We start from the raw sequence: 12,637 nt of genomic DNA on the forward strand, positions 1-12,637 counted from the left end.
ACTCTTGGTGATTAGTTAATTCAATACAGGAATATTGAACTACAAATGACTTATTCAGAGAAAAATGGTTATGGGGAATCTCTGAATTCTATGGTATTTGAACTCCTATTCTAGGCTCATTTTTTACTTTCTATCAAATACTATAAATTTCCATTCTCTTTAGAGACAAAAACTGTATCTCAGCAATATAATTTTAATATCTACACATCTGAACAAGTCCTAAACCAGAATACTAAAGGCAAAATTCCTACCCTATTATTGAATCATATACAATTATACAATGACTTCATTATCATGCTTTCTTAGCTTAAAAATTTTTAATGTACAAATAATTAAGTCACAATGAGAGTTTGATAAATAATCACAGGAACAGAACATGTCTTTTAAGACAGAACCTAAAATCTAGTATTCCTCTATAAACAGTGCACTGTAGAAAAGTTACAGTAAGAATGCATAAATTCATGATGTCTATATTCAACCAAACAAAATGCAGTATGATTAAACCCACAGTTCAGGATTGGTTGTCAAGTACAAAGAAGCGGGTATTTGTGGGGAAGAAGAGTTTTCTGCTCTTCCCTTTATTTAATAGTGTTAAAATTTTCCATATGGAAAAAAAAATCTCTTCTAGTGCCTTCAATCACAACGTTCTTGATGACTTAATGCGAAAAGAAAACTATGGTTTCCTTTTAAGTATTTGGATCTAGGTCTGTCTGGTGAAGTACTTGGTTTATTGAAACTGTCATTACTCTCTCACTACTCAGTTGGCAGAGATATGAATTACTCTGTGGTATCTGCTATAGAAGATGCCATACTGTTTTTCCCCAAACCCAGATCCTAACTCCACACAGGTTAGCTGACCTCATGTTGTGACCCTCATACCAGCATCCACAGGCTTCAGGTCATGACCTATGAATGAGCATCCTGGAAGTAAGGGCCATACCCAGTTTCCCTTACAGAACTGAAGACATGAAATAGTAGGAACTTCCTATACCCTTCCTGATTTGGTTTTCAAGATGCTAAACAACTGTCCCCCAAATCTAAAGGAAGTCAATCAGGTTACCAGCACTCTCACATATTTCAAACAAATAAATTGAACTCCTGCTCTGAAAATTTCTATAGCATACATTTATTCATATCAGAAGAATCACAATAATAAAAACCAGCATTTGGAAAAGATTCTACTCGTGTTTTCAATCAAAAATTGACACTGTTTTAAGACAATTACTCTCCAAAAACATTACCTATGAGCAGCCAGCCACAGGCCCTCTGATCCCATCACAGCTATAGAATCTTCTCTGCGGTGTTAAATGGTGTAGGCTTGGTATCTCACCTGTGCTTTACCAAATGACTCCATGTGTAGCTGCAAGTATATACTTGTCTTAACAAAGTTCTGCCACAACGTGAAAAAACATCAGAACACCGAAGAATGTTAAATACATAAGATTTCTGCATCAGGAGATTGTGCAGAGTAGATTCTGGATATGCTTTTTAATTTTTTTCTCAGCAGGGGGAGCTAGCACTCTCATCTTGAAAGTCTAAGTATACAATATAGAAATATAAATTTTGATCCCAACTATCAAATTTTAGTATGTTTTAGATTACCCTATTGAACATCTCTACAAGGATAAAAAACTTCAAGGTGGACAAACTTGAGAATTTACCTTTGTCTTGAAAGTCCTGAAGATAGCTGGAAAATAAAGCAAGAATATCATATTTTAAAATGAGGGGTGACAAATCAAAACAAGGTCTATTCGTTGGCAATATTTTAAAATCTATGTCATAAATACACAGTTAGAGAAAAAAGTACTTCCTATCCTGAAATAACAATTCCGAAAGGCTTATGGATTTATAATAAAAGTATTTTTGAAGACCTAAGACACAGTAGTAGAATCAAAATCTTTAATATTCATGATATACATTTATTCATTTCCATATCTAGAGCTATTTATATTAAAATTCTCAACCTACCTTTGTCTTATTATTTAAACCAAATATATCCTCAAATAATCAAAATAAACAGTTGGATTTTGCTAGAATGCTTAGAAAAAATATATAATCAAGAACCTTCACAAAAAAGGATAATACAAGTGTGTCAATTTTTAAAAACTATTATAGAGAACATATATTTTGTCCCTTAAAATATTTAACACCAACTAAATTAGGACATAAAAAAAGTAATTCCGTGATAATTCTTTATTAAAATGTTAACTACAAAGTTGTTTCTAAGTAAGAAATAATAAACAGCGAGTAAGTGACTTACATAGACTTTACATCTTTTATCTTCTTAATAAGGGATTCTCTCTTTTCCTTTGCTTTCTTGGATAAATTTTCCCCTCTCAGTGTGTCTGCCACAAATGTTTCAACATCTAAACCATGAAATATAAGAAACAGGATACAAATTATAGGAAAGAATCATTTTTTGTGAAGACAAATAGGACAATGATTGTTTCTACCCATAAGTGTTAATATCTGTACAATTTGTTACAGTTATTTATCAATCCAAAGCATAACAGTAGAAATATGTTTCAAATACTAAGTTGGACAAATCTGCTCACCACTTAGCTAATAAAATTTGTATGCTCTACTTATGCTTAGCACAGCAAATGCTATTTGGATGTTTGGCATCATTAAACCAGAGAGAAGCTCACAAGTTTTAATAAACTATGGTGCCCCATAAAACAAATTCTCTCATATAAAAGCAAGCACAGAGCTTTTATGCATGTGTTACTATCATTTTATAGTATTTTGTAAGCTCCTGTATGAATGGGTCATTCACAATATTATATCAATATAAGCTAATGTCTCTGGCAAGGGCCTGTTTTTTCCAGTGTAATCCATTTTTAGGTATGTGCAATATTTAATGTTTTAAAGGAAAAAATAAATCCCTTCTTCAAGCCAAGATTCCAAATTAAACCCTCCTCCTTCCTACCTGCCCCACCCATTCTACCAGCCACCTTCAAAAAAAAAAAAAAAAAAAAGATAATCTGCTGTGCGGTTTTATGTGCTCTTGCTTTCTGCCTCGGTATTACCACCTGGAAATATTTCTTTAAATAAAGGAAGAAGTGGCAAAAATAGATTCATCCACTATTTAAAAATATAGTAACCAAGAAATAAGATTTCCATGGCTTCATATAACATTTCCACAAGGCCTCTTTTTTTTTTAATTTAATAAACTTGTAAATTATTCTGCTTTCTAGTTTTTTCTAGTACAAAATTCCAACGAGTCCTTACTGGTTTGATTTTATAATAACCCCATTCATATTGTTCATGAACCATTGTGCGACTTTAATTTTATATTCAGAAGTTCAAATCTTACTTTGAGATATCTAATATAAAGGATACCATAAAGTATGACTGTAAACCATCCATATTTCATACTGAAGAGATGTATGTATGTTTTACTTTCTTTTTATTTAACTACTTTGTCTCCTAACTCACACTGATAAAAAGACAGTTCCAAAGCATATGATAATAGTATATGTAATTAATTCAAAGCACTATAATAGTCTTTCAACTGTACTTATAATTAACAATTTAAAACCTAGTATTTGAGATAGAACGTTGTAATCGATTTTAAATTCTTGATTACAACAGTATCTTGATCCAATAAGCAAAGTTGATTAAACTGTTATCCCATACATTCATAATAAATGTATAAAGACCATTTTTCACTAAATCAATATGACAAGGGAAAGAATTAAAATTTAATCTTGGAATAATTTTTTTAAATAGCTTTCTGGTTTGAAGTCCATTAATGACTAATGTTACAAGTATCAAAACGAAAAAAAAGAAAATGCCACAGCTTCTCTTTACTTGAACTGTCCATATTTTGAAGAGGAGGACATACAGACATAATTCATAACCAGTGCAAGTGAGACCCAGACTTCTAAAGTGAGTTCAAAATAATGAAACTTATTTATTTAAAAACACACACACGAAAAAGCACTCTCCTCTACACTCTAATTTTTTTACCCAGAGAAACAAGCAACCTTCGGACATTCAGACATTAGCTGAAATGGAAAAGATCACTGGGTTCTTTGAGATGGTTAAGATAAATCTACTAAAAAAGTGGAATAAGGGAAGGAGTAGCATCTCTAGTGCTGATTCTTTCTTCCAACCGGACTCAGTACTTAGGAGAATCTCTGGCACAATGATTGGTGAATAGTCTGCTTAATGTTACTTTCACTCAGTGTTTGTCTTTAATTCCCTCATCCACAAGTATTTAATTGCCTATTTTACATTTTCATTACACAATCCAAATTTAAACAAACAGGATCTATTTTCTATCTCCGGAAGCAATAACGAAGGAATTACAGACCAAGAGTTATTTCTTTAAAAGGTCGTTTCAGTTCTATAAAAACTCAGAAAACATAAAAAGCTGCAATGCTCTATACAGGGTTTCCTAACACTCCCAAAAAATATTTTTAAAATTCTGACCCATGTTATTTTACGAGGAAATGCTCGTTATAAGAGTATGAGACTGCTGAAAGAATCGGGTTGTTTGTTTGTTGAGGGGGAGGAGATTCAGAGATCTGGCAAGGGGCAAGATCTAACGTTTTAGAGTAGTCTTGACGTATTTATTCTTAAACTAATCCCAGAAAGGGGGTATAAGGCAACAAAAAAGATTTAATAAACACTGATTTTTTAATAAATTATTTCCTAAGGAGACAAGAAAAGTGTAAGAACCGTTTTTGCTGTTTTCTTGTGTTTTTTTCTCTTTTTTAACAAAAAAGTTAGGAACTTTAAAGTGGAATTGATTCCTGAAATCTTAGTTTGTTGGTGTTCACAGATTCAGTCGGTTTTGAAGTTTTTGAAATCTGGGTTATTTCTTTCAAATCCACACTGTGCCCATTTATTTTCGAAATGAATAAAACCAGCCTCTCCCAGGCACCGGACACCCTCTGGGTGCACGGGGGACCTTCGGCCGCGTCCCTGCGCAAAGCAGGGACCATGTTCGCCCAGCGCAAAGACCCGGCGAGCGCTAAATTACTCTGGGCTTTCCTGCGAGACGCTTCGGTTCTGCGGTCCTCGAACACTCGACACTTGGGAGTGTTAAACCCCGGGGTTCCAGTCATAGGAGCTATGAGCAGGGAGCATAGGTTTGGGGCAGCGCCCTCGCCAAATGGGACTGGATCTGTGGCTTTGTAGCTCAGAGCCAGGGTAATATTTCAAAAGCGCAATAAAAGTCCTGGACGAATCAAGCGCTCCTCTGGCTGGTTGGAAAAGAGATTTGAAGCTTTTTATTGTGCTCTGAGTAGCCGGGCAAACGATAAACTAGCGAGCGCGTTAGCCCTTTTCTACCTTCCTTTAGGGGTCGTGTCCCTCGGTTAATATGTAGAGTTCACTGACTCCAGACTGCCCGTAATTCGGGGAACAACCGTAATTTGATTGCAAGAAAAGGTCAGCCTGCCTCCTCCCTAGCCTCTCCGCCTGGCGAGTGAGAATTCCTCTTCCTCAGAGGGAGGGGTTTGCACTCACGCACACACTCATCCAAGCTTGGGGACCCGCCCGGCCCGCGCGGAGACACAGTTCCCGGAAGCCCCAACGCAGCAGGTCTAACCCCCACCACCACCCCGCCCGCAGCCACGCAGACCACGGGTCAGCTCCGCTGGCATTTAACCCCAGAATTAGCCCCATCTCCATCAGCCTCTGCCCCCGAGTCATCACCAAGGAAAAAGTTATCCCAGAGACTGTAAATGTGGTGGTGATTCTTGCTCGTTTTACACCTTAACGCTGTCAAGAATAAACCTTATCTCCCAGTACAGCTGTAAAGATCTGGGGGAGAGGGCCCTGAGAAGATCAGACTTACAACTGCTCTGTAGATAACTGTTAAGGTCTGAAAACAAAATTAAAAGATGACATCATGTCTTGGCTCAGCAATCTCACGCAGTTTAAGTTAGAAACCTCTCAAAAGCCATCACAACCCCTAAGAGGCAAACACAGCACATACCAAACCACCGAATGGTATTCCAATATCCTCTTTTTTTTCTTTTTCTGTAGGAATGGACCCCCAGAAAAACTGCCCACCTCCATTTCCCCCTATAGTCCAAGTGGCTAGGACAGGTATAGAGAGAGAGAGAGAGAGAGGTGCTAACTGCTTTCTACCACCTTCCACATGGATCACACAGTGAAAAACTTGAAACCATAAAAGGTTAGAACAGTTCTTAAATTCCTGCAAATGAAAAAATAAACTGCCACCCATTCAAAGCTCACATACAGGTTTCCACTCTTGAAGAAAGCTGAGGTTTGGCCACTTGCCCTCCCCATCCTTCACCAGCAAGCAGCCTGGAATATGACTTCCTGGGAGGTTGTAAATAAGTCACAAAAGTAACACCTGATGTCTTCTGCCTCCTCTCCCAACCACGCAATAGCACCCTGAGAAGGCTTGCCTGCATACACACACACAGCCTCTGTGATGGCCTGAATTGTACAGGAGAGGGGGCCAAGAACTGGACTGAATCCACTACTATGTGCTCAGCTCCACATCAATAAGTGTAAAACCAATTACACCTCACCTCCAAATGGCTTTACTTACTTAATTCCACATCCTTCTCCACTTCATGAATTGGGCCAGGTTTTACTGCGTATTCACTAAGGTACTATTACCAAACTTAATATGGTAAGAATCCTAACCAAACTTTAAGCTGACATCAGAACAAAATAAAGAAACAAAAAAGTTTTTCTTCTCTGTTAAGGGGAGGGGTACAGTCTGACCAAACACCTACTGGTAAAACATAAAAATCAATTAAACTGGGCAATGCCAATGCCCAAATTTGGAAAATGGCTAAGTGAAAAGTCATTGATTCTCTAATCAATGTCTTCTCTTGATTGCTTAGCACTTTTACAGGTTATGGCTGAACTGTGAATTTTCCAAACATGGAAGAAGAGACATGAACGAGCACAAGGAGTTCTCACAGTACAATAAGTAAAACATTCCTGAGTCTTATAATCCAATCATCTGACAAAATTTTCAAGATTGGCTTTGGAGGCTAAATGATTTATTTTGATAGAAAACTGGGCTGCTGAAGAATATAGATGAACATCTTTCACCTCTAAAAGATGACTCTTGATAAATAACACCTTATAATAATCAAAATCTTTTTACCACACATTTTCAAAGAAGCCACAGTGAATAACACATTAGTCTGAGATTTACACTATATTCACTGTTAGGTAGTATCTATTGTAATGTGTTCAGTATGTGATTGAAAAAGAAATGTAAACTCAGTGGAATGAAAAAGATAGACTTGGCTTTAATTGAAAAAGACAAACTAAGTGAATAATGAGTATATAAAAACTAGCCTATGCCACTTTTATCACCCATATATGACACTTAATCTTAAATTTATGAGAGACAACTGAAGTGTGTTTCAAATCACCAGAGGCTTTTCCTACGCTGTTGTTTCTATCTTCCTTCTAGTAATACTTTAATGCTGATAATGTAGAGATAAACCCATTTGGAAATTTTTTCTCATTTTTTAATATATTTAGATTCCTTTTTTTAAAAAGAAACTCAGTCATAACTTGGGTTGAGTAACTATAAAAACTGCACATACTATCAAGAGCCTTATGTAGTCATCTGAGATGAAAATACTTCCAATGGAAAGCGATGCCGGAAAACAAGCCAGCCAAAGATTCCCTCTCAAGCAAAAGTAGGATATTATACACTTAATATAGGCAAATAATTTTCTGAACATCACACCTTAATTTATCTGTTATTCGACCCATAACAAGAAATTATAAATTTTTGATTCTTTGATTTACAAACACATATTCCTATTTCTAGAAGAGAAAACCTTAGAGGTGTCATAGACTGATTTCACTTTGAGATCAAATGTCCTCGAGCAACTTTATGCTAATGAGTTATTACTACCAAAATGGGGCAGACTTGTTCTTGCTCTGTAGGAAAATTCAGGTGCTAAAGAAGTAGGTGACTATTGGTGACTCAGTAGGTGGCACTCTTCCCTTTACATACTCAGCCAATGCCCTAGAAGCAAATTATGGGACACTAGATGTACCATAAATAATTCTCATAGGAAAAATAAACCCAAAATGTTGACCAAATTATAAGTGAAACTTAGGAAAGGTGGAAATCAAACCATACTATTCTTAGCATTGAAAAAATTCTCCCTGTATTTCAACTGAATTGCATTCTTTACCTTGTGCCCCTAAAGGGATTATCAATTTTAACGTGTGAAGTTTAAAAAAGAAAAAATGTTCTGGAAATCCCCAGTACGGAAAAATGCAATATTTCTAATCAAGATTGCCCTATGAAAAAAACCTCAAGGTCACTTTGCAGAAACCATATAGCCACTTTGTTTATTGTTTGTTTGGTTTGGTTTGGTTTTGATTTTTCAGAGTACTGACAACCACTATTTTCTCCTATTAGCATTGGTTTCATTTTCTAACTTAATAAAAAGAAACTTGCATCCTCTTAAAGCTTTTCTCTTCAAATATGTTGTCCTAAAACAAATGAATGAGAATGACTGAGAATATCTGATAGCAAACTACTAACACTCCACTATTCAAAGGATGATTAAACAAATGAAGGGGGTTGGGAACCCGTGGTTCTAGTTCCTCTCACTTTCTCGCCTGCCTGGAAGAAAAACTCACATAAATCAAGATTATTCTTGCTGTTAGTCCTAGTCAAAATATTTGGATGTAGGAAAAGATTAAATGGACAAGATTCGGAATTATCCTTGATTCCAATTATTCAGGCTAAACCTGTTCTTCCATTGTTGTGAAAAAAAATTAAAGGTTGCCTGTACTGCATAGGCAGTTCGAAATTTGCTTTTAACAAATATCTATAATCTTTTTTCTATTCAGGTAACAAAAGAATAATACAACACTTTTATAAGAAGTATAGGCTTTCAAGATTTAATATACTGATTCCACAGAAATATAAATCATATATAGTCAAAACTATATAGCCACTTTTTCAAGAGTAACATTAAATGTGAGTTAAGAATGATAGCATCTATGGGTTTTTGCATTTCTATAGAATAGTTTAGAGGAGAAGGAATGAGAAGAGAGGGGGAGCAAATATTGAAGGGAAGCCTAAAACTGCTATAATCAGAAAGAAAAACAAAGACAAAGAAAATAATATAAACTGATAAGAATACATCGAGCACCTATCTTTATCAAGCAGTCCAAATGTCAAACATTTAACATATGACATACAATGATCTGGATAATAGGCATATGGAACACAAAGGGAACTGCCTGAGCAATGTTATTTTGATAGACATTATATTTTGACTTCATATCCTTTTTTTTCTGTAGGCAAGGATTTTAAGTGCCTGAAAAGTTTAGGTCCTTTTCTTCTCTACCTGGGAATTCTAGCACGGTGTCAAGCATTCTCAGAGTGCTCCACTGTTAACTACAACCACCACTACCAATATCTCCTTCTAGTTTCAAAGAAAGTACTAGGTAATCCAGCAATCTCTAAAATTCAAATCAATGCTCTCCCTCTATAGTTTTAGCAATTTTAAATCTAACCATGTACTATTACCCAACACACTTGAATTATGCAAAAAATCATGCACAATTCCAACAGAATTTTTTGGATGGAAAATGTGAAAAATCTGCTGAGAACCTTTATTCTTGAAACCTTTCCTACCTCCAAAAAGATTTTAATTACAGTCAAACACAAAATGTTAACAACTTTCTTTGAATGGTAAGTTAAAAAAGAAACCTGAAAAAAACACTAGTTCACTTGTTTCATTTCTTTAAAAAGGATAGGTAGATAGATAGATAGATATTCCCTCAAATCCATACCTCTTGAAAGTGTCCTCTGAAAATAAAGTATAAGCCAAATTTAAATATTAATTTTGATTTTTTAATTTTAATATTTTTAATTTTAATATTTTCATATTTTTAATACTTCATGTGTTTTGAAATATGATTTGTTTAGTAATATGAAATATTGAAAACATCAATAAGATGACTTTTAAAACACTCATTTCGGACATTATGCAGGCATATTAACTGACTAAGGAGAGAGAAGTGGCTAAAGTATATAGGAAGTTAGCATTGGTAGATAATTTAAATATTATGTAATTCTAAGCTTTCAACAAATTACACACATAAGGGCCACATGAAATATTTGTAATCTATGGGAATCAGAATAATGAGTCTCATAAACCGTATGTCCTACTATCTGCAAAAGTACGATTATGGACCCAAACAGCAAACTGCCTCCTGTTGGAGTTCTTAGGCTTTAAAGGTTGTGCACCCACAGGTCTGTACTTTATTTCTTGAAGTCAAAAATTCAGAACTAGAATATCCTGAAGTGGTGCCATCTACTTCTGGAGTAATGATAAACACTCCTCTGGTCTGGTTATTAAAACAGTATTCTAAACACGCAATTCCAGCATTGTAACAATGAAAATGTTAACTGTAGTAAAACAAAATCATTACTCATGGGAAACTCTCATATAATGGAATAAAAGCTGCCTTCAATCAGTCTTTACAGTTCTTTACATTTCTTAGTGGTACCCGTTAATGACAATACACATTCTTAGAGTAAAATACCATCCCACAACAAATGCATTTATCACACTGTAATCGTGTTGAGACAAACGTAAGTCTGCATTCATACGCTATTGGTTTTATTCTCTTGATCATATTCATGATGCTAACCAGCAAAACAGCGTATTAGGAGATTCAGTCTCACACTGCTCTAACAGCAACTTACTATTTAAAAGTCACATTTTAGATATTAATTTTTAAGAGTTAAAAATAAGCAACTTGTAATAGACATCTAAAAGAAACCCTTTTAATCTAGCTATTAATGACCAAGATTTAAAGATAAATACCTGAGACAACTAAACCAAAACAATCAAAATTCGGTTTCTAGAATTCTGATGAACCTATGACAAAGTGAATGATGGTAAGAATTCCATAGCATCAGGATAGGTAAGATTTGTGCTACCCTAGAAAGATGTGTTTTCTACTTTGTGCAGAAATATACACTTCCATAATCTAGTAGAGTTATGAATTAGTAGCGGATTCGTAATATCCTTGAAGAACCGCATCTTTAACTCCTAACGTAAGTTCCTATAAATGGTCATTTAAAACTGAAAAGGGGAAGATGAGGGTGCAAAGATGAAGTACTTTCATCGTGTGACACAGGAAGTTGGACCTTAACGCATACTTCCTTTTTGTTTTCATATGTTACTCAGGCTGAAGACAAGTGGCCATTTGAGAATCAGGCCCTCTTTGAAAGTCTTAAATAAAAGCTCAGTGAATGTTTAAGAAAAAAAGAGACTTTCAGAAACGCCAAAACCTTGCGTCCCACAACCTCTAACACCTGTAGCTCAGACATCTTTTTGCATCTTTACACTCTTCTCCTCCATTGGCCAGGCCACCGAAGAACTACTTCTTTGACTTCTGATCCCTTCCCAGTTCTCACACGCGCACTCATTATCATTCCCTCTCTCCCTCCCTCTCTCCTCTCTCTTTCTCACACACACGCACACGACGTCCTCACGATGCCTACAGAAATGTCCTGATCCCATTAGTGTTGCCCATCAAGGAGGGCTTCCCCACCATCCTCGAACCAAATTTCAACACACGCCCACTCCCTTTCTCAGCCCCCTCTTCCCCATTTCCAGTCCTGCTCCCACTGGCCAGGAGACACGGGAAGCGTGGGGAGGGAGGGCAGAGACGCTGAACGCTTCTGTCCCCACCCGCTTGCCGTCTCCTCGCCCCCGCCCCCGCCGCGTTGCCCGCCCCCTTCCCCCGCTCTTTACCTGCCAACAGGTTCCTAATTTCCTCAGGGAGGGGGTAGGGAGAGGAGGTGGTGCTGGGGTTGGGCATGTTAGGGAGCGCGGGACGTGCGGGGAAAAGACCTGTGCTGAAAGGGGGACCGACGGGCTGAGGTTGCGGCTGCGACCTAGACTCGGGCTAGCGGTCCCGGTAAGGACAGCGGTGCTACGAGTCCGGACACTGCCGGGCCGGGGCTCACAACAAGGAAGTCACTGAAGCCCCAGCCAGCAGCTGCTGGACTCTCGGCCCAGCCCCGCCCGGCAGATCGGGGCGGGGCGATGGGCTGGGCGGAGATCCGAGGCGCCCGAGGGCCCCAACTGCGCATGTGTATCCTAGGGTTTTCCTAGCCTCGGAAAAAAGCCTCCGAACAGACCACACCTACCCCTACGTAAGGGAGCGGGAGGAGCGGCTGGTGGGAAGGGATCGGACTGAAGCTGAATCACCTGATCTGGAGCCTGAAGCGCCTTGCAGCCATTTTGGTTACTGGTACCTGCAAAACTGCTGGCCGTTTCTCCAGGATCCCGAAAAATAAGATATCCAAAGTGCCCCTAAGTTTTCAGATTAAGGGACCTCTAGCCAAAGGTCAGCCCGCCGAGGTTTAATACCTCGCGTGGTAACTCACAAGGAATTTCCGACCGCCCTAAACTATTATGGCCTTCTTTGTCCGATTGAATGAGGTAACCCAAGTCCCATCTTCCGCCAGTCTTCCCTGAGAAGCCAGTCTGTAGCTGCTCCAGAGAGCTATCTGGCTCTTAAATTACTTTTCTACCTAATTCTTACTGTTTGGGAGACTTTCCGTACTACGAAGGAAGAGTGAGAAATTCTACTCACTATCCTTTTGTGTTAGGAAATAAAAAAATAGAAAGCT

The 12,637-nt window shown here is 37.4% G+C and overlaps 1 protein-coding gene across 3 annotated transcripts in view; it reads right to left on the reverse strand.

Annotated features, from left to right (window-relative positions):
• SKAP2 (src kinase associated phosphoprotein 2) overlaps positions 1-12,043 on the reverse strand; it is a 164,648-nt gene extending 152,605 nt beyond the window's left edge. For 2 of the 3 annotated variants that reach the window (XM_002912858.4, XM_011223525.3), the window contains exons 1-3: positions 11,754-12,037; positions 2,261-2,366; positions 1,662-1,687 (exon numbers count right to left, since the gene is read on the reverse strand). In XM_002912858.4, coding sequence (XP_002912904.1) covers positions 1,662-1,687; positions 2,261-2,366; positions 11,754-11,820 — 199 coding nt within the window. In that variant the 5' untranslated portion in view covers positions 11,821-12,037. Of the gene's footprint in view, positions 1-1,661; positions 1,688-2,260; positions 2,367-11,753 lie in introns of all 3 variants that reach the window. The other variant, XM_034669517.1, reaches the window with a different exon arrangement.
• Between the last annotated feature and the right edge of the window lie 594 nt (positions 12,044-12,637).

Source organism: Ailuropoda melanoleuca, chromosome 1 (genome assembly GCF_002007445.2).
Source record: "Ailuropoda melanoleuca isolate Jingjing chromosome 1, ASM200744v2, whole genome shotgun sequence".
NCBI classification, from domain to species: Eukaryota; Metazoa; Chordata; class Mammalia; order Carnivora; family Ursidae; genus Ailuropoda; species Ailuropoda melanoleuca.